At 54.1% G+C, this 24,263-nt stretch overlaps 1 protein-coding gene and 1 long non-coding RNA gene across 5 annotated transcripts; one reads left to right on the top strand and one right to left on the bottom strand.

The window, feature by feature from the left end:
• Positions 1-1,415: 1,415 nt before the first annotated feature.
• Positions 1,416-24,263, bottom strand: LOC103351003 (uncharacterized). Of its 4 annotated transcripts, XR_011381340.1 has the most exons (4): positions 24,124-24,263; positions 23,386-23,508; positions 10,630-22,253; positions 2,984-4,545 (listed from the first exon to the last, which is right to left on the bottom strand). It is a non-coding gene; the product is annotated as an uncharacterized lncRNA (long non-coding RNA). The 4 variants fall into 4 exon arrangements; XR_518842.4 differs by lacking the exon at positions 10,630-22,253 and having other exon boundaries at positions 1,416-4,545; XR_011381341.1 differs by lacking the exon at positions 2,984-4,545 and having other exon boundaries at positions 9,345-11,008.
• ADIPOR1 (adiponectin receptor 1) lies at positions 8,198-17,621 on the top strand. Its single transcript, XM_002717585.5, has 7 exons — positions 8,198-8,338; positions 10,466-10,582; positions 11,591-11,762; positions 12,547-12,733; positions 14,852-15,039; positions 16,258-16,451; positions 16,775-17,621. The coding sequence occupies exons 1-7, from the start codon at positions 8,198-8,200 to the stop codon at positions 16,901-16,903; spliced, it is 1,128 nt and encodes a 375-aa protein (XP_002717631.1). The 3' UTR covers positions 16,904-17,621.

Genomic DNA, 24,263 nt, shown 5'->3' with positions numbered 1-24,263 from the left:
CTCTCTTCCTCTCTCTCTCTCTCTCTGCCTCTCTGTAACTCCGCCTTTTAAATAAATAATCTTTTTTTTTTTTTTTAAAGACGAAGCACCTGCATGCGTTATCTCACTCAATCCTGAGCCAGGACTCGGCTCCCATTTGGAGAGGTTCCCTGATGTGCATCAGATCACAGGCTGACCAGGGGCAGAGCCTGGGTCTGCGTGGCTCCGCAGCCCCGAGGAAGATCGTGGGTTCCTGGGTCCACAAAGGCCTTGCGTGTGTGCCACCCCAAAGAACTGAAGAAGCGCCTGGTCCCCCGAAGGCCGCACCGCCGTCTCCCAGGTGAGCACTCCAGGTGCACGTGGAGCCGGCACGTAGCTTTGGCCCGAAAGCCAGGGCCAGTCCAGGAGGCGGGGAACACGGGGTTGAAGAGGAGGGACAGAGCGTTGGTGATAGACTTGCAGGTTCTCTCCCGGCGTAGAGGGCACAGTGGGGGAGGGGAGGACTCAGCATTCCTTCCCCGGGCTCGGTCTAATTCTCTGCAATCCCTTCTCCATCACGCGCCCCAGCGCGGCTTTCGAGGGGTTTGGCACCGGAGCTGCCAGGCAGAGTGTGAGCGAAGGAGACGCGGGGAGGGAGGACTTGCGGCGTGCCCGGGTGCGGGGGCTGGGCCGAGGGCCAGCGGGGCCTCCGGGGCAGGGCCGGGGGCGGGCCGGGCAAGAGAGGCGGGACCCAGGGGGCGGGTCAGGAGGATGGGGCGGGGCCCAAGGGGGCGGGCCGGGAGGATGGGCGGAACCCGGGGGCGGGATGCTGGGCGGGGCCTGGGCCGGGCCTAGTGTCCGGGGCGGGGCCCAATGGGGGGGCCGGGAGGGTGGGGCGGGGCCCAGGGGCGGGGCGGGGGTAGGGGCAGGCCGGGCCTCCGGGGCGGGACCGAAGGGAGCAGCGCTGTGATTGGGAGTCCGGGAGGGGCGTCTGGGATTGGAGGCGGCGAGGAGGGGCCCGCGAGGAGGTGACGCGGCTGCGGAGGTGACGCGGTGCGGTCGCGCGCCCCTTCCGGCGCGGGGAGGGCGCTGAGGATCCGGGGCTGCTCGGCCGCAGGCGGCCTCCAGCGCCGCGGGATGTAGCGCCCGGGACCGCGGCCCCCAGCAGAGCCTGCCCGCCCAGCCGTAAGTGTCCCCGAGGCCGGCCGGTGGGGCGGGAACTCGGCCTGAGCGCGGGCGCCCGAGCCCGGCCAGCCCCGCGGAGGGGGCAGCCGTGGAGCACCCCGCCCCACGTCCCGAGGGTCCCAGGCGGCGGCCCCCGGAGCCGGGCGCGCCTCCGGCCTCCCGGCGATCGGCTTGTAAACATTCCGGCCCCCTGGCCGCGCTGGGTCTCCCTCCGGCCGAGCCTCGGCTCTCGGCCGTCCTGGGGCGTGCGCGGGGCCGACCCCGACGGCGTCCGGGCCTGGGTCCGGCCCTGGGTCCGGCCCGACCGCCAAAGCCGAGCCTCGGCCAGGCCGCGCGCGTGGGTGGTGGGGTGCGGGCCTGGGTCGCAGAATCGCCTCTCTGCACGGTCGCCGGACCGTGGAGGTTCCTCGGCCGGGGCTTGGCAGGTCCGAGCAGGTGGTGCCCCCGCCCTGCCGGGGTCGGAGGGCGGGCAGGTGGGCAGACTCCGCGTTTACGGCAGCCCTAAAAGCCGAAATGTGAACCACTGTGGGGAAAAACGGAATTCCGCTGCCTGAGGACGGTGGGCTCGGAGGATGCTGTGTTAGTGTGGGAATTGGGGGCTGCACGCCTTGGGTTTTTAAGGTGGTGACTAAGGGAGGCGCGCTCCCCCCTGTCTGACGCTTCGGGGCAGGATGAGAAGCTGGCCAGCGGGATTTCGGTTCTCACAATTTGGGGCGTCGGCGGGGCGGCAGGGGCCCGGGGGGGCTGCAGGTCCCCCACGTCTTGGCCTCGAGTCCCGGCTAGGAAGCCGCAGGGATTCAGCGCCTGCTCCCGTCGAGGGAGGCCCGTGCTGGCCGGGACTTCTCAGGCACAGTGGGGTCTGTTTACTGCTTTTCTGCTGTGATGGCGCAAGCGCCGATGCTGAGGTGTTGTGGCGTCCGCACCCTGCCAGGAATTTAGACGGGGCGGCGCTGGGCGTGCTGCAGCGTCAGGGTCGCCGGCTCGCAGCCACCGCGTCTCTGTCCCAGGGGGAAGTTTCCTGTGCCCAAGTGTGGGTGGCCCCTGGGGAATCTGCCTGGAATGCTGCTCTTAGGTCCTTTTTAGGATAGATCTCAGCAGCTGTACCTACTTGCTAAGTGCGGTTCGCAGAGGTCAGGAAATTAACGTGATTTCGAAGGAAACCGATTCGCCAGCAGGTGGGGGGGAGTGGGAAGGCTAAGAGGGGGCCGCTTAGGCTCCAGCTGCCGGCGCCGACAGAGGGAGTTCGCCACCTTAAGTAGGTTTTCAGGCGACCTTTAGTTTCTTCACTCTGGCCTCATTTTACCTTTCCAAGGCTCTTTATGAAAAAGTGGATTATTCACCGCCCTGGGGCTGTGTCCTTTCACGCTCAGCGTTTGTTCTGTCCTGTACCCTTCGGGAACACCCTGCTCCTGTCTACCAATCAAGGCCTTTTCTCCCACAAAATCTTCCTTTCTTGGTCACTTCAACTGAAAGTCAAATTGAGCTTTTCCTCTGAATTCCTCCAGCACTTAGCCTTGCAGTGATACTAACAAGTTCTTTCCCCTCTTAAAATCGAGGCCAGTAACCGTGTCACACCTCTCTTGGCCTTGTCTCTGTAGCCGCAGCACCATGCGTATTGTGAGCAATCAGTGGGTGTCTTCGGATTCACAAATAGAATTTGCCCTTCTTTCTAGGCCAGTGAATCTGTTCTGTTTCCCTGGGAGATTTCCCTCGACTCCAGACGGAAACCCTGACACTCCTGCTGTGTTATCCTGGCCCGGGCACTTGTGGTCCCACTTGGTTAATTATGGCTGCCCCCCCCCCCCCCAGTGCTGGTGCTCATCACAGTTGTTCTGCACAGAAGCCCCTGAGAGCGCCCTCCAGCCAAACCAGTCCCCAGTGAGTGCCTCTTAGGCCCCCACTGGTCTGCTTGCTCACTGGGGTTGCTGGGGTGCACAGCATAAAGTGGGTGCCGCATTGGGCACTCGTGCATCTGTAGTGTCTCTGGAAGGTGGGTATTGAAAGCAGACTGGCATGAAGACCCCTCAGTGGTGTGTGCAGTTCATTTGTTCGGGTCTGTTTTTTGCATCATGACATTAGGGAAGTTTGCCTGTCTCTGTTAGAGACAAAAGGCCTCTGGTGCTGGGAGAGCTGTAACTGGGGCAGAGCTGCAGAGGAAAGGAGGCCCTGCATCAGCGACCCCCGGCGTCGGCGGGGGGCTCTCCCGCGGGGCACTCTCAGTGCGGGCTTTGCCGTGAGCCCCGTGTCCCCAGCAGTGACGCTGCTCTCCTGTGTCGTGGAGACGGCCGTGTTCCCTGTGCTGCTAGACAAGTTCAGATTTAGGGCACTGACATCCGCGAGCGGGGCCTGCGTGGATGGAGCCTGCCGCAGCACCGCTGAGCGTCTAGGGAGCTCAGATGAAAACCTGGAAGCAGCTTGCTGTGCCGTTGACTGCAGCGAAGGTGTGTGCTAGCACCTGCACAACGGGAGAAGGAGTGTCTCCACCACCCGTAAGGGAATCTCTCCAGCTAACCGCTAGAGATCCAGAGTCAGTCTCTCCCGCAAGTCTAACCCAGGATTATCTTATTCATGGGAGCACAGCCGCCCCCCGGCTCCACAGCTTTACTCCCTGAGATCCTAGATTTAGGCAGTTGGAAAGCCCACTGGCGGGAGTTATTAGCTTGAGTTGAGGAAATCCCATCAAAAATGCGCTCCGATGGAGTTCAGCTCAATCATGATTTGCTATGTTGGGTGTGGCAAGTTTGAGGGGAAAAATATTTCCTCTAAAATCCGTGAGCAACAGAAAGCTGGCAGAAAGCTCAAGTGTATTTTGGCTCCAGGTCTGAATTTCCCAGAATCCATCTGTACCGTAGGGGGAATCTCCCGGAATCCGTCTACACCGTGGGGGAATCTCCTGGAATCCATCTACACCATAGGGGGAATCTCCCGGGATCCATCTACACTGTGGGGGGAATCTCCCGGGATCCATCTACACTGTGGGGGGGAATCTCCCAGGATCCCTCTGTACCGTAGGGGTTGTGCTGACTGTAACAGCTAAGACAGTGGTCGTGAGCCTGGCTGGAAGGGATGTTCCCAGGGCCTGGTCGTGCCTGCTCTCTTCCTGCCACCTCCCACCCTCTCTCCCTTTCCTGTCGCTGTTGCTGCAGTTTACAAGCCCCCACTGGACGGTGGACGTTCCTCGTGATGGCATGCTCTCCAGGACGTGCTTCCAGGCGTGAGGATGTATTTTATGTGCTGAGGTGTAGCTGATGGCTGCTTTGTGATGTCACTGGCCTGTCCATCAGGTTTGGTGGCTCTGGATTTGGAAGATGTGGAGGGGGTGGAAGCTGCTGAGAGGCAGGCTGGCTCAGGAGTTAGGAGAACGTCTGTGATGGCCAGGAGCCTTGAGGACGTAGACGCTTTCTAGACCAAATGAGGAAAGAGTAAGAACAGCAAACTGGATTCTGCTTTTGATTTTTGCACCCTAATTGCCCAACTTGGAGTTAAGCGAACACAATGTGTGATCGGTGATCATTAGTTGAGGGGGTCCTCTCCCCGCTGCCTGTCCGGAGCAGTGAGATTGGATTACTTACGCTGTACGTGTAACAAGTCGCCCTTATGCCATCTGTCTAAGCTCTTTGGAGATGGTGACATCACTTGTCCAACTTTGTATTCTGTACGGTACCTGAAGATTCTTTAGGGGGGCTGGCGCTGTGGCATAGCAGGTAAAGCCACTACCTATGGTGCCGGCATCCCATATGGGCCTGGTTGGCCCAGCCCTGTCTGTTGTGGCCATTTGGGGAGTAAGCCAGTAGATAGAAGATCTCTAACTCTGCCTTTCGAAGAAATAAATCTTAAAAAAGGGAAAAAAAATTGAATGATCAGGGCAGACTGCACACAGTGAGCATGACTTGGCTTCTCGGCACCAGCTAGAGTTCTTGCCCTTTTCCTTGTACTGTGGGGCTCTTGTATCCCCTCCCCAGAGCAAGCCAACCCATTCACTAGCACCCTAAAGAATTGTTTTTTAAGATTTATTTATTTATTTGAAAGAGAGGCAAAGGCAGAGAGTTAGAGGTCTTCCATCCACTGGTTCACTCCCCAGATGGCCACAACGGCTGCAGCTGGGCCAGTCTGAAGCCAGGAGCTTCTTCCGGGTCTCCCACATGGGTGCAGGGGCCCAAGCACTTGGTCCATCCCCTGCTGCTTTCCCAGGCCACAGCAGGGAGCTAGATTGGAAGTGGAGCAGCCGGGACTCAAACTGGTACCCATAAAAGATGCCAGAGCTGCGGGCAGAGGCTTCTTTGGCTGTGCCATGGCGCGGGCCCCCTCGTTTAATCATCTTTTTTTGTTGTTGTTGTTTTTATTTGACAGGTAGAGTTATATATAGACAGTGAGAGAGAGGCAGAGAGAAAGGTCTTCCTTCCGTTGGTTCATTCCCCTAATGGCTGCTACAGCCAGTGCTGCGCCGATCCGAAGCCAGGAGCCAGGTGCTTCCTCCTGGTCTCCCATGCGGGTGCAGGGGCCCAAGCACTTGGGCCATCCTCCACTGCCTTCCTGGGCCTCAGCAGAGAGCTGGACTGGAAGAGAAGCAACCAGGACTAGAACCCGGCCCATATGGGATGCGGGCGCTGCAGGTGGAGGATTAACCAAGTGAGCCACGGCGCTGGCCCCTTCAATCATCTTGAAACATGAGGTCTGACCCAAATCAGAGATGTGTATCTTGACCTGTGTAGCGTTGCATCCCGAATGCGAGGCTGTTTGTTTAGCTGTGTTTCTGCCTTGGGTCTGCTCCGTGCTTCTCTCAGACCTCTCCAAGATGCCCAAGTCTAGTTACATTTTTGCTGGTGGTATAGATTATTTCTTCGGGAAGCTGTTTATTCAGCAGCCTGTCATTTTAAGGAAGTGTGTTTTCAGGTCAGCCTATTGAGAAACGTTTCCTAATGTTTCTTCTGGTGGGGGCCGGGATCTCCCGAGGTCCTCAGGGGCCTCCAGTTTCCTGTTCTCCTTGAGCTCAGCTATTGACTGTGCGCGGGCATCTGCCTTGTCAGAGCCTTGCACATTTAGGGGAAGAGGAACTGTGCGCGTTGTCACCACGTAAGCTCTGCCTGCTGTGCGGTGAGCTGTTGTCTGTCTCCCTCGGGCTAGGTTTGCCTGTTGCTTTCAGCTCTGGTTCTGGGTTGAACATGTAGTATGAGGCATGACTGTTCTGAAACTTGAGGGCAAATTAAAGTATTAGTCAGTGTTCCCCAGCCAGAACCAACAGGGTGGATGGATGGAAGAGAAGGGGTTTATTGGGCAGCTGGCTCACATGATAACGAGGACTAAGTCCCATGACAGGCCATCTGCAAGCCGGAGGACGAGGAAAGCCGACAGAGTGGCCTCGTGCACACCCAGGGTGCCAGCAGCCTAACTCAGTCACACGTGGGGCTGCTGGCACAAGTCCCAGAGCCCAAAGGCTGGAGAATCTAGAGTTTTAGATGTCCAAGGGTGGAAGCACGTCTGGCTGTGAGAGCGAAGGGGGAGGGGGGAGGAAGAAATGAATTCTGTCTTTCCTCTGCCTCTCTGTTCTGTCCGGGCCCGCAGCCCATTAGTTGGTGCCGCCCACAGTGAGTGAGGACACAGCTTCCTTACTCGATGCAATGATTCAAACACCAGTCTCTTCTAGAAACAACCTCACAGGGACACCCAGAAATAATGCCTTATTAGCATTGTAGGTGTCCCCTAATCTGTTCAAGTTAACACAAAAAATTAGCCATCCCACCTGATTGCATATATCCAATGCAGTCCCTTAGAAGAAACTATAATTACTCTTGGATAGAAACTGGTACAGGATGCCAAAGATGTTTGCATTCCTGGCGAATGGCCATCAACAAGAGAGTGTCTTGTACGGGAGCAAAGTCGCGTCTCCTGTGACCAGCTCACTCCATGTGCAGGTGTGACTTGGCCCTCTTTGCAGTGGCCTGTGGTTATTAGGGCTTGGGTAACCACCGCAAGAAAATTCTAACATCTGGCCACAACTTCCCTGTGTGTAATAAAGTCCCTTGTCTGGAGTCGGGGAGGGGAGCAGAACAGTAATTTGCAGCACAAGTAAACATCTTTGGGACCAGCTCCCTCCTTCTGGTGTTCTTGGCATGTCCCTGAGGCCTGGTGAGAGATTGCGACCCCAAGTCCAGCCCAGGAGAACCGAGTGTTTCTATGCCTTTTCCTAGAAAACCGAATTCTGGGTTTCTTCAGTTTCCCTAAAGGATTTGTGTTCCTTTTTGTAATTTCTGAAAACCTAAACTGAGTGGGGCTTAGCTTATGTCTGTGGTGGTTGGGACAGGCTCTTGTGCAGCCAGTTATTAGGGGTGTGTGTGTGTGTGTGTGTGTGTATTGTTTGTGAGGCAAAGGGCAAACCTGGGGCTGCCTTCTTGCTTTCAACTTCCTGCTGCCAGGTAATGTTGCTTGCTTTAAGGGGAGATTGTGATGAAATCTTACTATCCAAGGAGAACCCAGCCTGTAATCCTATAATGCCTATAGAATTAGCAGATCCTACAAACAAATTTCCTGCTGGTCATCCCTCGCACAGGCAAGTGGCTTTTGTATGCAAAACACATTTGTCAGAGCATTTGTAGGTAAAGCGCAACTGAGTCAGTTGGTGTTTAACTCATTTCTGAGCCTGGGTGATCGGACAGCAGCTGCAGCCCCGTGGCGGGAGTGATCACCGCAGACCGTCCTCCTGCAGGGACTCCACACCTAGAGGAGTGGGGGTGGGGTAGCTTGTCTCGGTGGTGACTGTTTGCAGCCATGTCGGCAGGATCAGCAGGTTCTTAATACAGAATGCTATTAAAGACAGGCAAGAATAGAATTCTTCTAAGCAATTCATTGGCTTTCAGAATTGAAGACACGGTGTGTGTGGATTAGCTGTGTCTTAGTATTAAATTATGGAGGTGAAACTATAAGAGGAATAAATCGACGACCTTCACATTGTGTTTGATTTCAGCGTCAACCATCACAGGGAGATCTCTGCCTCCTGGGGCTGAGAGCCCCCGACCCCCCGCAAGCTGAAGCTGCAGGGTACTGCGGTGCCAGCCTGATGTCTTCCCACAAAGGATCCGCGGCAGCACAGGGCAACGGGGCACCTGCCAGCAACAGGGACGCAGACTCGGTGGAGCTGACCGAACTGGGACCCCTCTTAGAAGAGAAGGGCAAACGAGCAGTCACCAACCCAACCAAAGTAAGTCGCTCCCGGAGCCGTTCCCCGGCCAGGCGCGCGCCCTGGCCCTCTGTCGGCCGCTGTGCCTTAGGATCCGAGCCCCCCAGGAACATCTCTGTCCGAGGTCTCATCGGTATCTTTTTGCCTGTTTTTTCCACTCTGAGTTTCTGGGAATTCACTCCTCTTTGTAACCCCAGCATTTAGCACAAGGCCTGAAAGCCAGGAAGGGAGGGAGCAGACGGTTAGGGGCGCGCTCGACGGCCTATAGCAGCACAACTTCTGCAGCTTTGACAAGACAGCATCTCACGTGAGAGGTTCTGGAAGGAGCCAGCGCGTGGCTGATAGGCGGGCGCACGCCTGCCAAAGCCCGTCTGGCTCCTCAGTCGTTCTAGGCGTTGTCTGTCACGCACACTACTCCCTGGGGATGAGGACACCTCCTTCCCTCTGGAAGACACTCCAGGACACGCGGGCCGAGGGGAACGACGCCGTTACATTCAGCCACAATGGAGGCTCCAAAGCGAGTCTTTTCCTTGGGCCTGAGTAGCATTGCCACCCTGAAGAGTACAAGGACTTACCTAGGAAGAGAGAGACGGTGGATGTTGGGATAGGCAAGCAGAATCTGCATCGCAGGATCTAAGAGGGACTGTGTGTTTCAACAAGAGGGCGAGGGAGCAGCCCAGAGAAAGGACAGGACTGCCAGGGTCTCCATCTCCATGGCTGGAGGCCTGGGACGGGGAGAACGGTCTCTTCGAATGGTCTCTCTTCTGCATGGGTACGGGCTCTTGCTACTGCCGCCGTCTGGGGAACCGGTTCTGATCACTGACCCTCCTGGGGGCCTCCGTGGATACAAAGTTGCAGTCAAATAGCATCCCCAGAGTCAGCTCACAGAACCAGGAACAGAATTGTGAAGGCAGTCGGAGACTCTGTGCCTACTTGACAAGTTGAAAATGTAGTGGTCTGAAAGAACTATTTGGAAATTGGGGGAAGCTGAGATTTACCAGCCTCAAGAGAAGGATGGGCCGTTGTCTTTTTTTTTTTTTTTTAAGATTTATTTATTTATTTGAAAGGTGGCGTTAACAGAGAGAGCTAGCTTCCACCCATTAGTTCAATCCCCAAATGGCTGCAACGGCCAGGGCTGGGCCAGACTGAAGCCAGGAGTTTCACCTGGGTCTCCCATGTGGGTACAGGGGTCCAAACACTTGGGCCATCTTCCACTGCTTTCCCAGGCACATTAGTAGGAAACTGGATCAGAAGTGGCGCGGCCAGGACTTGTACTGGTGCCCATATGGGATGCCAGCACTGCAGGCAGTGGCTTAACCTGCTTTGCCATAGCACCAGCTCCATCATCAAGTCATTTTGTTTTTGTTTTTAAAAATTTATTTATTTATTTGAAAGGCAGAGTTAGAGAGGTCTTCCATATACTAGTTCACTCCCCAGTTGGCTGCAACAGCCAGAGCTGGGCCGATCCAAAGCCAGGAGCCTCTTCCAGGTCTCCCAGGCTGGTACAGGGGTCCAAGGACTTGGGCCATCTTCCACTGCTTTTCCAGGCCATAGCAGAGAGCTGGATCAGAAGAGGAGCAGCCAGGTCTCGAACTGGTGCCCATATGGGATGCCGGCACCGCAGGTGGCAGCTTTACCTGCTATACCACAGCACCGGCCCCGCCATCCAGTCTTAACACCTGGGGCTGGTGTGCCCGTCCCCTGTCCCTCAGCTGTCTTCTCCGCCAGGACCTGTCTCCTGGTGCCAAGTGGAACTTCCACTCCCGCGTTTACAAAGTGTTCATAATTTCAGACCACAGTGTTGTGAACCAGTAAATATGGGGGTACTTTAAAAGTTTGTAGAAAACTGGGGTGTAAAGATGAGTTTATTTTGGTATGAAAAAATTGAAATCTTTGCATGCAGTTTTTTCTAATATACATTTTTCATGAGCTTTTTGAGTATCATGTATATAAATTTCAAATCTTCTTGTACCAAAATGAATGCATCTTTTACTTGCGTTGCCCATGAACTTCCCCTCGCATCCTCCTGTCGTGCTCTGGCCCTGTGTAGGAGAGAGGCCGGCAGAAAGCACTGAGTTGTGTTTCTCTGCTGCTCGCCGGGCCTGGTGCGGCACAGTGGGTGAGGGGACTCCCTGTGTTTTCCCGCAGGCTGAAGAAGAGCAAACATGCCCGGTGCCCCAGGAAGAAGAGGAGGAGGTGCGGGTGCTGACGCTGCCCCTGCAGGCCCACCACGCCATGGAGAAGATGGAGGAGTTCGTGTACAAGGTGCAGCTCGGGAGCCTGTCCTGGGAGGGCGAGGGCGGCCGGCTTACCTGGACGTTCCCGCTGGCGAGCTGCCGTGGGCCCAGGAGCTTTCCCGCTGCGGGCGGGTTTGTCTTGTTGGTTAAGGTGAAGTCGAGGTGATGCAGCCTGGGCAGATGTTTAGTGCCTGCTGTACCCGGCATTGTTCACAATAGTCTAAGCAGGGGTTCTCTGCTGTTTTATGCTAAGAAGTCTATGTCAGTGCACTGCGGTGCTGTAGGTTCCTTTGTGACATGCCACATGAGCAGTATTGCTGAACTCGAGTCGAAGTGTACTTTCTGAGTAGTGGTGAGCATTTTGAAATACCTGCAGAAGTAGCGTGTGAGAACATCGGAGGTTTCTGTTGGCGACAAAGCCATATGTTCTAATACTCTGGTCCGTTGCCTACATCTGTAATTGAGGGAAATCCTAAATGCAGTTAGAGATAAATGAAAACCAAGGTCCTTTTTTCCATCCAAGTTTTCATCCACTCCCTGGATTTTGTCCATGGTGCACAGACCCTAGACTCAGACCCCTGCTCTAGACCGTAGAAGTCACGGCCAAAAAGAACTGAGAGTGTGACCGCGGGAGGGATGGAGCGGGGCAGGCCGTCTCCTGGAGAGGGACGAAGAAGGGCTCGTGTGTTTATAAAACCCGAAGTGAAATTTGTCTTCATTCACTAGTTCAGTTTTGAAATTTCAAGTGGCCTAAAGGAGGTGTGGCAGATTTGTTTTAAAAGCTGAAAATCGCGTACAAAAACATATCCAGATACACAATCGTGAGACAAGGACGTCGCAGTTTTTAGAAAGCGGTCAGAGTCTGAGTCAGCGCCCTGGTAGCCCACGCATGCTGTGACTCGGCTGGTCCACGCTGCTTCCCTGCTTGTCCCAGGGACCAGCGGAAGCTTGCCCGACAGTTTCCCAGATGGGGTCTCGGGGTCCCTGCTCATCCCAGGGAGCCAGTGTTTGCCTAGCGCGAGCTTGCCTGTTGCAGGTATGGGAGGGCCGCTGGCGGGTCATCCCGTACGACGTGCTGCCCGACTGGCTGAAGGACAATGACTACCTGCTCCACGGCCACCGGCCGCCCATGCCCTCCTTCCGGGCCTGCTTCCGAAGCATCTTCCGCATCCACACGGAGACCGGCAACATCTGGACCCACCTGCTTGGTGAGTGGCTTGGGTCGGGGTGGGGGAGGGGATCCGGCTTTGTTTCCTTAACTACCAAGGGATTGTGTAGCCTTTGTCCTTGGGAAGGAAGGCCCGTGTAGTTGCTCTGGTTAATGGATAGCTGGAGTTGTACCCCCCCCCTTTTTTTTTAAGATTTATTTATTTGAAAGGCAGGGTTACAGAAACAGTGAGAGGGAGAGACAGAAACAAAGAGAAACTTCCACCTGCTGGTTCACTCCCCAAATAGCCACAGAGGCTGGGCCTAGGCCAGGCTGAAGCCAGGAGCCTGAAACTCCATCCAGGTCTCCCACGTGGGTGCAGAGGCCCAGCACTCGGGCCGTCTGCTGCTTTCCCAGGTGCGTTAGCAGGGAGCTGGATTGGAAGTGGAGCAGTCAGGACTCGAACTGGCACTCAAATGGGATACTGGTGTTGCAGGTGATGGCATAACCCGTTATGCCACAACACCAGCCCCTAGAGTCGTGTCTTTAACGCCTAGTGACCTTGGTCGGTCTTTGATGACTGATTCTAAAGACTGAGGGTAGAAGGCCTGGAAACAAGAAATTGGGGCTGGACATTCTCATTATCCCAGGCAGGACTGTTCTAGGTGGAGGCAATTTCTCTGCTTCCTAAGTCCCCACTGTTTAAAGAGAATGAAAAACACCTGCAGTTCCCACAAACTGGCTTCAACTTCTGATCCTGCTGTGGTTTGCGGGTCTGAACCCGTCAGCTGCCAGCGTGTGCGCGTTCCCTTTCTCCTCACGGGTTTGCTTTTTCCTCCCTACAGGTTTCGTGCTGTTTCTGTTTTTGGGAATCTTGACCATGCTCAGACCAAATATGTACTTCATGGCCCCCCTCCAGGAGAAGGTGGTGTTCGGGATGTTCTTTCTGGGCGCAGTGCTCTGCCTCAGCTTCTCCTGGCTCTTCCACACCGTCTACTGTCATTCAGAGAAGGTCTCTCGGACTTTCTCCAAGTGAGTTGAGGGCGCAGCTACAGAAGTCTGGGCACTGTGCCCGCATTGTGTGATGCTGGTGGGACAGGCTGCCGGGAATGCCTGTAACTCCTAACGAGCCCTGGAAATCCTCAAGTGCCAGACGAACAGAGTTTTTCTTTCCTTTTGGTGAGAGACAGAGAGGGAGCCCCTGTCTGCCAGTTCACTCCCCAAATGCCAGCAGTGGGTGGGATGGGGCTGGGTTGCAGCCGGGCGCCAGGAACTCAGTCCAGGTCTCCCACGTGGGTGGCAGGGGCTGTAACCACTGGCTTCCAGGGTCTGCGCTGGTGGGCAGCTGGAGTCAGGGACCAGAGCTGAGAGTTGAGCTCCAGTGCTGCTCTGGGCGACGCAGGCCTCTGAGCCCTGGACTAAATGCCTGCCCCGACGGGAAGGCTCTGTTGTGTGGCTCGAGTTGCGGGGACAGCTTTTCTCTCAAACACTTCAAGAAAAACTTGCTGCAGCCTCCTCAGCGGGTGGGAACCAGTGTGGAATGCATTTTCTGGCTGAGCAGTGCTGTCTTTTGTGAAAACCGGGGTGCTGTGGACTGCTTCCCGTGACCTGGCGCCCAGTACCAGCTGACCCCCCTGTGGGCCCAGCCACAGCGGGGCGTGGTGAATAGCGCGTGCTTCCTCTGCCACGGCCCCTCCCACCAGTGAGGGAGCGCTTATCTCTGCTGCCCATGCGCTGCTGGAAGCCCCAGATGTCCATCATCTACGCCCTCCCTGTCCCCCAGCTCCAGGCCTGAGCTGAGCTGTTTGTGTGCTTGTTTTGTTGTTTTTGGTTTTGGTGGTGAATTAGTTTGTTTTTCCCAATAACACCAGTCCTAAGAACACATTTGCATCATTGAAAAAGTCAGCTAAGACAGAACGAGCTGAAGTAGCCCTCTGCTCCCAGAGTCAGGAGTTTGGTTTTGGTGCACATCTTTCAGAACGGGGCAATATTCGGGGCCCACCTTGCCTGTGATCCGGGGGGCCAGCTGGATTGCGATGGAGCTTCTCAGTCCCGGTAGCCCCCAGGGGAGAGGGCCGTTCATGGCCGAGGCAGAGGGACCGTGGTCTGCACGCAGGGAGTCTCAGAGCCTTTTCCATTTTAACTTATTTGAAAGAGATTTTTTTTCTCATCCATGAGTTCACTCCCTGTCGCTCCTAGGCTTCCCATCCGAGTCACGGCACCATTATGTCGCTCCCCCTCTTCGCGGAGGAACGACACAGGACCCTGCGCTGTTCTTTTTGTCTGCTCGGCCCTCCCCGGGTTTGCTGCTGGTTCTTCCCGGGTTGGCTGCCGTCCCTCCACCTCCGTGGAGGGGCGGGCCCCCCTGCCACTTTCCCCACTTCCACGGGGGAGCGGCACACCGCCGGCCGGCTCTCTTGGGGGCTGCTCAGATGTTATCTGGATGTTCCCTTTAGATGTTCCTGGTGCATGTTGTCTCTCTCCTCCTTTATAGTCCTCTTCCACCAATCCCAACTCTGCTACCCAGACGCCGAGTACGCTGCTCTCCTCCAATCAGGAGCAGGATCAGCTCCTGCAGGTTACTGGTCGAACTGGAGGCAGCTGTGTAAAAGTTGTTTACTCCTCTCCCAGCGCCATATTGTGGGAGAGCAGATGCATAGAATAAGTCTTAATTCCAGTAACTTAGTCTAGTCCAAGTTGCTCCCCACAACTCCCCAAATAGCTGCAACAACCAGGGCTGGACCAAGCCAAAGTCAGGACCATGCAGGCCTCCCTCACGGGGTCCTGGGACCCGAGTACTTGAGCTGTGTCACCTGCTGCCTCCCAGGGTGCACATTAGCAAGAAGCTGGATCAGGAGCAGAGTGGGGGGCTTGAACCCAGGCACTCCTGTGTGAGATGTGGGTGTCCCCATGTCCCCAGCAGTGTTAACCACTGTGCCACCATACCGGACCCCTTGCCGCTAAAATGGTGGTGCTGCTTGACATTGGATTTTAATGGAGAATATGGGATGGAGGGCAGGGGAAGCGAAGACAACGATGATTAAATTTGAGAGCGGAGGAGCAGAGAAAGAACCCGGGAAATGAGCCATATTTCATTTCTCTTGTTGATGTGTTTCGTTTTTGTGGGTTTTTTTTGTTTTTTTTTTTTAGACTGGACTATTCAGGGATTGCTCTGCTGATTATGGGGAGCTTCGTCCCCTGGCTCTATTACTCCTTCTACTGCTCCCCACAGCCCCGGCTCATCTACCTCTCCATCGTCTGTGTCCTGGGCATTTCTGCCATCATTGTGGCACAGTGGGACCGTTTCGCCACCCCTAAGCACCGGCAGACAAGAGCAGGTGGGTAGGCAGACCTGGGTAAGCTTCCAAGGTACTTGGATCTTGGGTCTGATGGGCTCAGTCTTGGGCCCTAAGGTTTGCAGTTTGGGGACCCCACCTACACCCTGATTATTAGAACTTTGAAATTAGATTCTTAAGGCTAAGTTTTTTCCGCAAGTCTTGCGCTATTTCGGTGGGCTGTTACTAGGACAGATCATGACCCTGCTGTCAGTTAGCTGCAGGTAGAAATGGCTGCTCGCCGGCGCTGTGACTCACTAGGCTAATCCTCCACCTTGCGGCGCCGGCACACCGGGTTCTAGTCCCAGTCGAGGTGCCGGATTCTGTCCCTGTTGCCCCTCTTCCAGGCCAGCTCTCTGCTGTGGCCCAGAGTGCAGTGGAGGATGGCCCAAGTGCTTGGGTCCTGCACCCCATGGGAGACCAGGATAAGTACCTGGCTCCTGCCATCGGATCAGCGCAGTGCACCGGCCGCAGCGCGCCAGCCGCAGCGGCCATTGGAGGGTGAACCAATGGCAAAGGAAGACCTTTCTCTCTCTCTCTCTCTCTCTCTCTCACTGTCCACTCTGCCTGTCCAAAAAAAAAAAAAAAAAAAAAAAAAGGCTGCTCTTATACTTGGTTTAGAACAGTCAGGAACAGCTGGTACAGCCACAGGCCAGGGCCAGGTTTATCTCAGCTAGATTCTAATTTCACACTTTGATTACTTGTGGCTACACTACCAATACCACTGATCTTTAGCCCCTTTAGATTTCTTAAGTCTACAGTGTTTTAACCTTTATTTAAAATTTGTAAATTATATAATATTTAATATTAAATGTTAAGAAATTGAAGACTTATCAAGTGCCAGGCACTGTGCTGTAGACAAGGCTGTCGACAGGCTGGAAAAGGTAGTCCTGCTCTCTGGTCAGGTACAGTGTGGGCTCTCGCCTTGTGTGTTCGCTGCTAATCTGGGAAGTTAGGGTTCTTCCTCTTCTCTGGCTTGGGAAGCACAGAGATGTTGCCGCCGGCTGGCGTGCTGTGCTTGCCCGGGCTCCTGAACAGGAGTGAACAGGAGGCATCTGTGCTTGTGAAAGGCCGTGGCACAGAAGCCGTACACGGCCACCTCCCGTCCTCGTGTGGAGGGAACAGCGGGCTGTCACGAGTGCTGGGATCGCAGAGTGAGACAGCGAGCCTCCCCCGGGTGGCCGTTCCCCAGCGTGCTGAGCTGATGTCTGCTGCTTTCAGGTGTGTTCCTGGGGCTTGGCTTGAGTGGCGTCGTGCCCACCATGCACTTTACCATCGCCGAGGGCTTTGTCAAGGCCACCACGGTGGGCCAGATGGGCTGGTTCTTCCTCATGGCTGTCATGTACATCACTGGAGCCGGCCTTTATGCTGCACGCATTCCTGAGCGCTTCTTTCCTGGAAAATTTGACATTTGGGTAAGGAGTGACTCCTGCAGCAGGGCCTGTCCTGGTGAGTGACCGGCCCAGGGTGAAAGGGCCGGGTGGAAGGCGCGGAGAGACTCGGTTGTGTTGGTGGGTACGTACGAGGGCACGTACGCTGGGGGAAAGCAGCCAGTGTTCACACAGCGCTGTATTTGTGACAAGGATTGTGTGCTGACATTTTTCTGCAATAAACACGAATCGCTTCCACCATGGGAAGAGAGATTTTCGAGGAGAATGTGGACGAGGCAGATGCTCTCCTCTCGTCTCGGGTCCTCCCTTACATCATCCTAAGGCCTCTCCTCTGCTTGTCCCCGCAGTTCCAGTCTCATCAGATCTTCCACGTCCTGGTGGTGGCAGCAGCCTTTGTCCACTTCTACGGGGTCTCCAACCTCCAGGAGTTCCGTTACGGCCTGGAAGGCGGCTGCACTGACGACTCCCTTCTCTGAGCCTTCCCACCCGAGCGGTGAGGAGGAACTTCCCAAGTGCTTTTAAAAATAACTTCTCTGCTGAAGTGAGAGGAAGAGTGTGAGTTGTCTGTTTCTAGAAGAAACCTCTTAGAGAATTCAGTATCAGCCGAGCTGCAGCCCACGGTCACCCCACGGGGCAGTACACTTGCATGTCCTTCCTGCCAGCCGGGCAGGGTGGCGACGGGCCCACCTGGCCGTCCCCTGCTCGGCACGGCAGCTGCTGGCCCCTCACAGAGACGGAACTTTGAAGCTCATGTTGAGATTTTACCCCTTCCTCTAACCATTTTGGGGAAAAAATTACGGACTGGGACTCTTCAGAAATTCTGGTTTTTTTCTGGAAGAAAACGTCCCTCCCTTACCCTGTCCTTACTTTGTAACCTGGCTTATGACAGGCCATCATTTTTGTAGCACACTTTTCACAAACAAGTATAACCTGGCCCCATCCTTCTAGGGCCCGGATCTGCTTACACAGCAGGAAGCATAAAGCCACCAACTGGTTCCGAGCCCGGCTAATCATGGAGGTGTGTCCAGGCTTCAGATAACTTGAGTTTTAATTTTTTTTCTTGGCAGAGTAATGTAAGATTAAAATGGGGAAAGATATTTAATATTTAATACTAAGCTTTAAGAAGAAACCTGCTATCATTGCTATGTATCTTGATGCAGAGTATGATGATAATAAAAGAACATACAGAAGACACTTGGCATTCAAAGATTCAACGTGCGTTGTCTCAACTGTTTGCACACAGCTCCAAGGGATTAAGACTAACAATTTCAGATCCTGCTGCGGTGAGAGTGAGCCGTAGGCATCACAGGCTGGTGGCATCTGTGGGCCGGTGTCTGAACCTAGCTGAGTTGTTAGCACCGGTTCCTCAACCAAGCTTTATTTTTCTCTGCTTGCTTCACAAATTATCTTACCAGAGAAATTGGTGTGCTGTAATAGTGTTTAATAATGAAGATTCTCAAAGGTGCTGGTAGATATGCCAGAGTTCAGTTACACTGAAACCACCTTGCCTGGGATTGTCTGATCAAGGGGTTATTCCGGGCCTTTCTGTGCCTTTGTGATTTTTTTTTTTTTTTTTTTTTTTTGACAGGCAGAGTGGACAGTGAGAGGTAGAGACAGAAAGAAAGGTCTTCCTTTGCTGTTGGTTCACCCTCCAATGGCCGCTACGGCTGGTGCGCTGCGGCCAGCACACCACACTGGTGCCAGGTGCTTCTCCTGGTCTCCCACGTGGGTGCAGGGCCCAAGCACCTGGGCCATCCTCCACTGCCCTCCAGGGCCTCTTCCTGGCCTAGAAGAAGGGCAACCGGGACAGAATCCGGCACCCTGACTGGGACTAGAACCCGGGGTGCCGGCACCGCAGGCGGAAGATTAACCTATTGAGCCGTAGCGCCAGCCGCCTTTGTGAATTGCAGTCAACCTGACCTGAGTTCTATTCACTGTGTAGACCGCGTAAGCTGGCAGGACTCACTTCTCAGCTAGAGAGTCTTCTGGAGTTAGAAAGAGGAGTTCACTACCAGAGACAAGCCTGTATAGTTGGGACAACAACTGATCCTTTTTGGAAGTGATCCAGGCAGGCCAAGAAACAGGAACAATTTCTCAGCCTCAGGTGGTAGCAGGGAAATGTAAATCAAAGCCAAGGTGATAGATCATTTCACTCCACCAGACTGTCACAAATTAAAAACCCTAATAGTGAGCGCGTGTTGGCGTGACGTGGAACAGAGCAGATGCTGCGGGTGGGCATGCCCATGGGCAGGACCACTTGGTGTGGACACATGTGGAGCATACACACATGACAACACTGAAACAACATGAAACAACGCTTGACAACAGGCGATGCAGCTGGCACCCATCCGGGCTAGCTTACTTCATAACTAACTAAAGGGTCTTTACTTTGTAATGCCTAGTACAGAACAGGTCCTCAACAAGAATGCAGAGTGAGTAAACTAGAAGTACAGTAACAAGAAGGTAATAGTTACTTGCCACTTGTTGGCGGTTCCAATAAAAGCAAGGGAAGATAATGAAACCAGGAGCAAAAGGAATTTTTAAGTTCTGAGACTTGAGTCAGAATGACCTGGATTCATACACTGGCCTCAGTCCTATCGTCTTAGGGAAGACTGTGAGTTCCCTGCAGGCATCTGCATTTGCAGCCATTAGTATAGACCTGCAAGGCATCACAAGGTTCTCTCTGATCCGGCTGCATCCACTGTCCGGAGGAGGAAGTCAGGAGACCCAGAGCAGCTGATGAAACCTCGAGCGCAGTACAGGCTGTTCCCGTCCAGGCTCAGAGTAAGGAAATGAGGACAGAACAACAAACTGGTTCAAGAGGGGCCATGGAGCAGTGTTGTGACAGCGGATCAGGCCGCCACTTGGGACGCTCAACTCGGAGTGCTAATTCAAGTTCTGACTTCTTCCCAGCCCCTGCTAGTGCATCCTGGGAAGCAGCACAGGATGGCCAAGTACTTGGGCCCCTGCCATCCACCTCGGAGACCCCGAGGGAGCTCCTGGTTCCTGGCTGCTGCAGGTATTTGAGGAGTGAACCCGTGGATGGCAGATCTTTTTCTTTCGTGGTCTGTCACTCTGCCTTTCAAGTACATTGTGGGGAGCAACCCGGACTAGACTAAGTTACTGGAATTAAGACTTATTCTATGCATCTGCTCTCCCACAATATGGCGCTGAGAAGGGAGAAACAGCTTCTACATAGCTGCCTCCAGTTCAACCAATAAACTGTAGGACCTGCTCCTGATTGGAGGAGAGCAGCGTACTCGGCGTGTGGGTAGCAGAGTTGGGATTGGTGGAAAAGGACTATATAGGAGGAGAGAGACGGCATGGTGGTGTGGGTTGGTTGGAGAGTGCGTTGGAGAGTTCGCGGGGAAGTTCGTTGCTTTGTTCTTTCTCACTTCTCTCTACTCATTCTTGCTTTGGGAGTTTGCTGTTTACTTATTCTTACTTTACTATAGAAAGGACTTGTAAAAAAGGGAACAACAAGCGTCCGGTCCAGTGCGGCTCCTCCGCGTGCGGAGGAGCAGCATAATGGTGCCGTGACTCGGATAGGAAGCCTAGGCAGGGTTTAGTGTTGTTCTCCACGAAGAGGGGGAGCGACATAATGGTGCCGTGACTCGGATATGAAGCCTAGGCAGGGTTTAGTGTCATTCCTCCACGAAGACGGGGAGCGACATAATGGTGCCGTGACTCGGATAGGAAACCTAGGAGGGAAGAAGCGGGAAGAAGTGGGAAAATACCGGAGAGTGAGACTAGCAAAGAGCCTAGGGAAAGCCGGACGGAAAATGTGCCAAAAGAAGCTATCGAAAGCCTAGGCATAGACTCGGATATGGACTGTGGGAAAGAAGTTAGGATTGAAAGCGAAAGTGAAAGCTTTCATAGACTGGGATGCGGACTATGGCGGGGGAGAGGCCAGGAGAAATGAGAGGGGAATATTGTTGGAAGAAAAGTTAGGAAACATACCAGGTAGAGAAAAATGTTAGGGAAATTGAAGCCGCAGGGGCAGGCCGAGGCGGAGACGTAAGCCAGCTTGGAATTCATCGAGTCAGCCCGGGGAACAAGGGGCGAAAATCTAAAACCAGAGGCGGAGACGCGTGAGCTAGGTTGGAATCCGTCAGATTAGCCCGGGGAGCAGAGGACGGGAAGCCAAACCGTAAGGCGGAGACGCGTGAGCTAGGTTGAATTCGCCAGGTTAGCCCGGGGAACTTGGACTGAATACCGGTGGCGGAAACGTAAGCTATGCTGTGTGACTCGCGGAGGCCGCCACGTGCAGAGAGAGCACGGGGCGCAAATAGATAGGGAACGTGGGGCTGGCGCGGAGGCCGTGGTGCGGGCGCGAAGGGGCGCGGAGACCGCGGAGCGTGCGCGCAGAGCCGGGAACCCGCCGCGGGGCAGGCGCCGGGAAGCTGCGCAGATGAGAGAAGCGCGGGCTGAAGTGGCTCAGAGCCGGGAAGCCGCCGAGAAGCAGCCTCGGGGCGGGCGCCGGGAAACCGCAGGGATAAGAGAAACAGAAGTTTAGAAGTAAAATGAGAGAAATAGGAATGCTGGCAGATAGAAGTAAAATGGGAGAGATAGGAATGCCCGGAGATAGAGAAATAGAGAAAAATAAGGCCTCCCCTCAACATGGCAATGAGAGAGCTTGGATTCGGTCTGCCTGATTAGGGAGGTGGTGAGCACCTGCGGGCGGCTAGCAGCTTATGCGCCGCAGGTCACCGAAGACAGGCACGAATTAACATCAATAAGTCTCCCCACAATACCGCAATGAGAAGGCTTGGATTCGGTCTGCCTGATTAGTAAGGCGATAAGCACCAGTAGGCAGCTCGACCAGAGTATGAGCTACAGGTCACTGAAGATAGGCACGAGTCAACATCAATAAGTCTCCCCACAATACGGCAATGAGAAGGCTTGGATTCGGTTTGCCTGATTAGTAGGGCTTGTAAGCACCTGCAGGCAGTTCTAGCACAGCAGAGCATGCGCTGCAGGGCACCGAACACAGGCACGCATCAGCGCCTAAAAACCTCCTCACAACATGGCGAAGAGAGGACCCGGATTCGGTTTGCCTGACTGATAGGGCTTGTAAGCACCTGTGGGCAACTCTAGCAAGCAGAGCAGTGTGTGTGCCACGGGGCACCGAAGACAGGCGCGTATCAAAGCCAAAAAAATAGAAAGAAAGGGGGATCTGTGGGGAGCAACTCGGACTAGACTAAGTTACTGGAATTAAGACTTATTCTATGCATCTGCTCTCCCACAATATGGCGCTGAGAAGGGAGAAACAGCTTCTACACAGCTGCCTCCAGTTCAACCAATAAACTGTAGGACCTGCTCCTGATTGGAGGAGAGCAGCGTACTCAGCGTGTGGGTAGCAGAGTTGGGATTGGTGGAAAAGGACTATAAAGGAGGAGAGAGACAACATGCACCAGGAACATCTATCTGAAGGAACACCTGTGCAGCCCCCGAGAGAGCCGGCCGGCGGTGTGCCACTCCCCTGCGGAAGTGGGGAAAGTGGCTAGGGGGAACCGCCCTTCCAAGGAGGTGGAAGGGTCGGTAACCAACCCGGGAAGAACCAGCAGCAAACCCGGGGAGGGCCGAGCAGACAAAAGAACAGCGCAGGGTCCTGTGTCGTTCCTCCACGAAGACGGGGAGCGACAGTACATGAAAACAAATAAGCATTGGGCCAGCTCCATGGCGGAGTAGGTTAATCCTCCACCTGTGGCGCCAGCATTCCATATGGGTGCCGGTTCAAGACCCGGCTGCTCCTCTTCCGATCCAGCTCTCTGCTGTGGCCTGGGAAAGCAGTAGAAGATGACCCAAGTCCTTGGGTCACTGCACCTGCATGGGAGACAGGGAAGAAGCTCCTAGCTCCTGGATCGGTGCAGCTCTGGCCGTTGGGGCCATCTGGTGAATAAACCAACAGAAGGAAGACCTTTGTCTCTGTCTCTCACTCTCACTGTCTGTAACTCTACCTCTCAAATAAATAAATAAATTTTTTTTAAAAAATTAAGTATTAAGAAAGAAGGGGCCAAGAATCTGATTCTGTCCCTTTTGTATCAGTAAATCAAAAATTAGGGGGTTGGCCCTGTTGTGAAGCATGAAAAGCCACTGCCTGCAGCACTAGCATCCCATATGGGTGCCAGTTCAAGTCCTGGCTGCTCCACTTCTGATCCAGCTCCCTGCTAATGCGCCTGAGAAAGCAGCAAAAGATGGCCCAAGTGTTTGGGTCGCTGCACCCAAAGAAGCTCCAGCTCTGGCCATTGCAGCCATTTGGGGAGTGAACCAGCGGATGGAAGACCTCTCTCTCTAACTCTGCCTTTCAAGTAAATAAATATTAAAAAAAAAAAAATAGGAAGGAGCCTTATCTCTATAGACTATCAATTTGCAATTAAAAGAAAACAGAACTTTTTTAAACTCAGGTGAGTAGACCCCAAGAAATTCCTGAATGCCCTTTTTATTTGTCCTGTCCTCAAAATGGGGTGAATGTTTTCCTGTAAATGAAGCAAGCCGGATGCAGGTGGATGCAAGAAGGAAGGGGAAGGCCCCAGGAGGGGGAAAACGTCCTAGGCTGCCTTGCAATCCGAGGAGGCCTCAGCAGAGCCCTTTTTGGGGGAACTCTGGTCCTCTGACCGTCCCATCTCCCCTTGGAAGTCTGCCCGTGAATCCCAGCCGCCGCCAGCGAAGCAGGAATCAGCCTCGGAGAAGCCAGGGTGCAAAGCTGGGGAGTGAGACTCAGCAGTGGCCTGGGCTCTGCTCGGGTTGCTCCTGGGGCTCGGGTCCCTGACAGGTGCATTCTTACACTGCCACAGCCTGGCAGTGCAGAATGCCATGTGTCTTGCCTGGCTGACTGCTCGATTCGACTTCCACTCTGTGCACCTGGATCCAGAATTCCAGGGCAGCTTCCCTGTCTTCCCTGAAATCCCTTGGTAACTATGTACACCGAGGATCAGGACCAAACTCATGAACTGACCTGTTTCAGACCTGGTCTTCCAGTATAGGTTGTAGGATGTCGGCTCAAGTATCGGAATGGCTGGAGGTATTCTTGTGTGGGAAGCATAGTGTCCCCATGAGTACACGTGCTGGGACCGTGCCCCTGAAGAACGGGGAAGCCTGAGTTAGAACCCCCCTGGGGTGATCTTTTTGCTAGCTGCACCTCTTTCAATCTCGGGTTAAACAGTGGGTATACTGGCAGGGGTGGGGCTCAGTCATTTAAGGGCCCCAAAGTCAAGTTCCCTCTCATATTTGGAAAAATTCCTAAGGTATCTGCCAGAAACTGGATAGTCTCACTAAAGGGATATTTTGCATCCAGAAAACAAGGAATTGTTTTTATTTAAATTGTACATATTTTAAGTCACATGATGCAAAGCTCAAAAGGCACAAAAAGAAACCTTTCTACCCTGTGTCATGATCAACCAGACCCTTCCCCCAAAAAAAACAATGTTACCATTTTGTTTTATACTTTGTTTCTTTTATACACATACGATCGAATATAATTGAATGTATCTTCTCACGTTTTGATACAAATAATAGCAAGACGACACCTGCTGCTCACAACAGCATGGTGCAGGGTTGAATGCACACCTTACTGAATCAGCCCTCCTAATGCACGTTGAGGGTTTTTCATCTACACACAACACTGCCGCATACAGTATACATGGCGGATACGTTGATAAACAATTGCGCAGCCAAAGGGTATCTGCATTCATACCTGTGATGACTTCCAAAACTCCGCAGAACTTGCCCCAGCCTTGCACTTCCAACCACAATGTGTAAACCAGGGAGTCTTCGGGTGGGAAGATTGCTTATGGAAGACAGAGACACCAAGCAAAGTAGCAGCCGCCCACCGTG

The sequence above is a fragment of the Oryctolagus cuniculus genome, chromosome 13 (genome assembly GCF_964237555.1).
Source record: "Oryctolagus cuniculus chromosome 13, mOryCun1.1, whole genome shotgun sequence".
NCBI classification, from domain to species: Eukaryota; Metazoa; Chordata; class Mammalia; order Lagomorpha; family Leporidae; genus Oryctolagus; species Oryctolagus cuniculus.
This window is presented reverse-complemented; position numbering and strand designations above follow the sequence as displayed.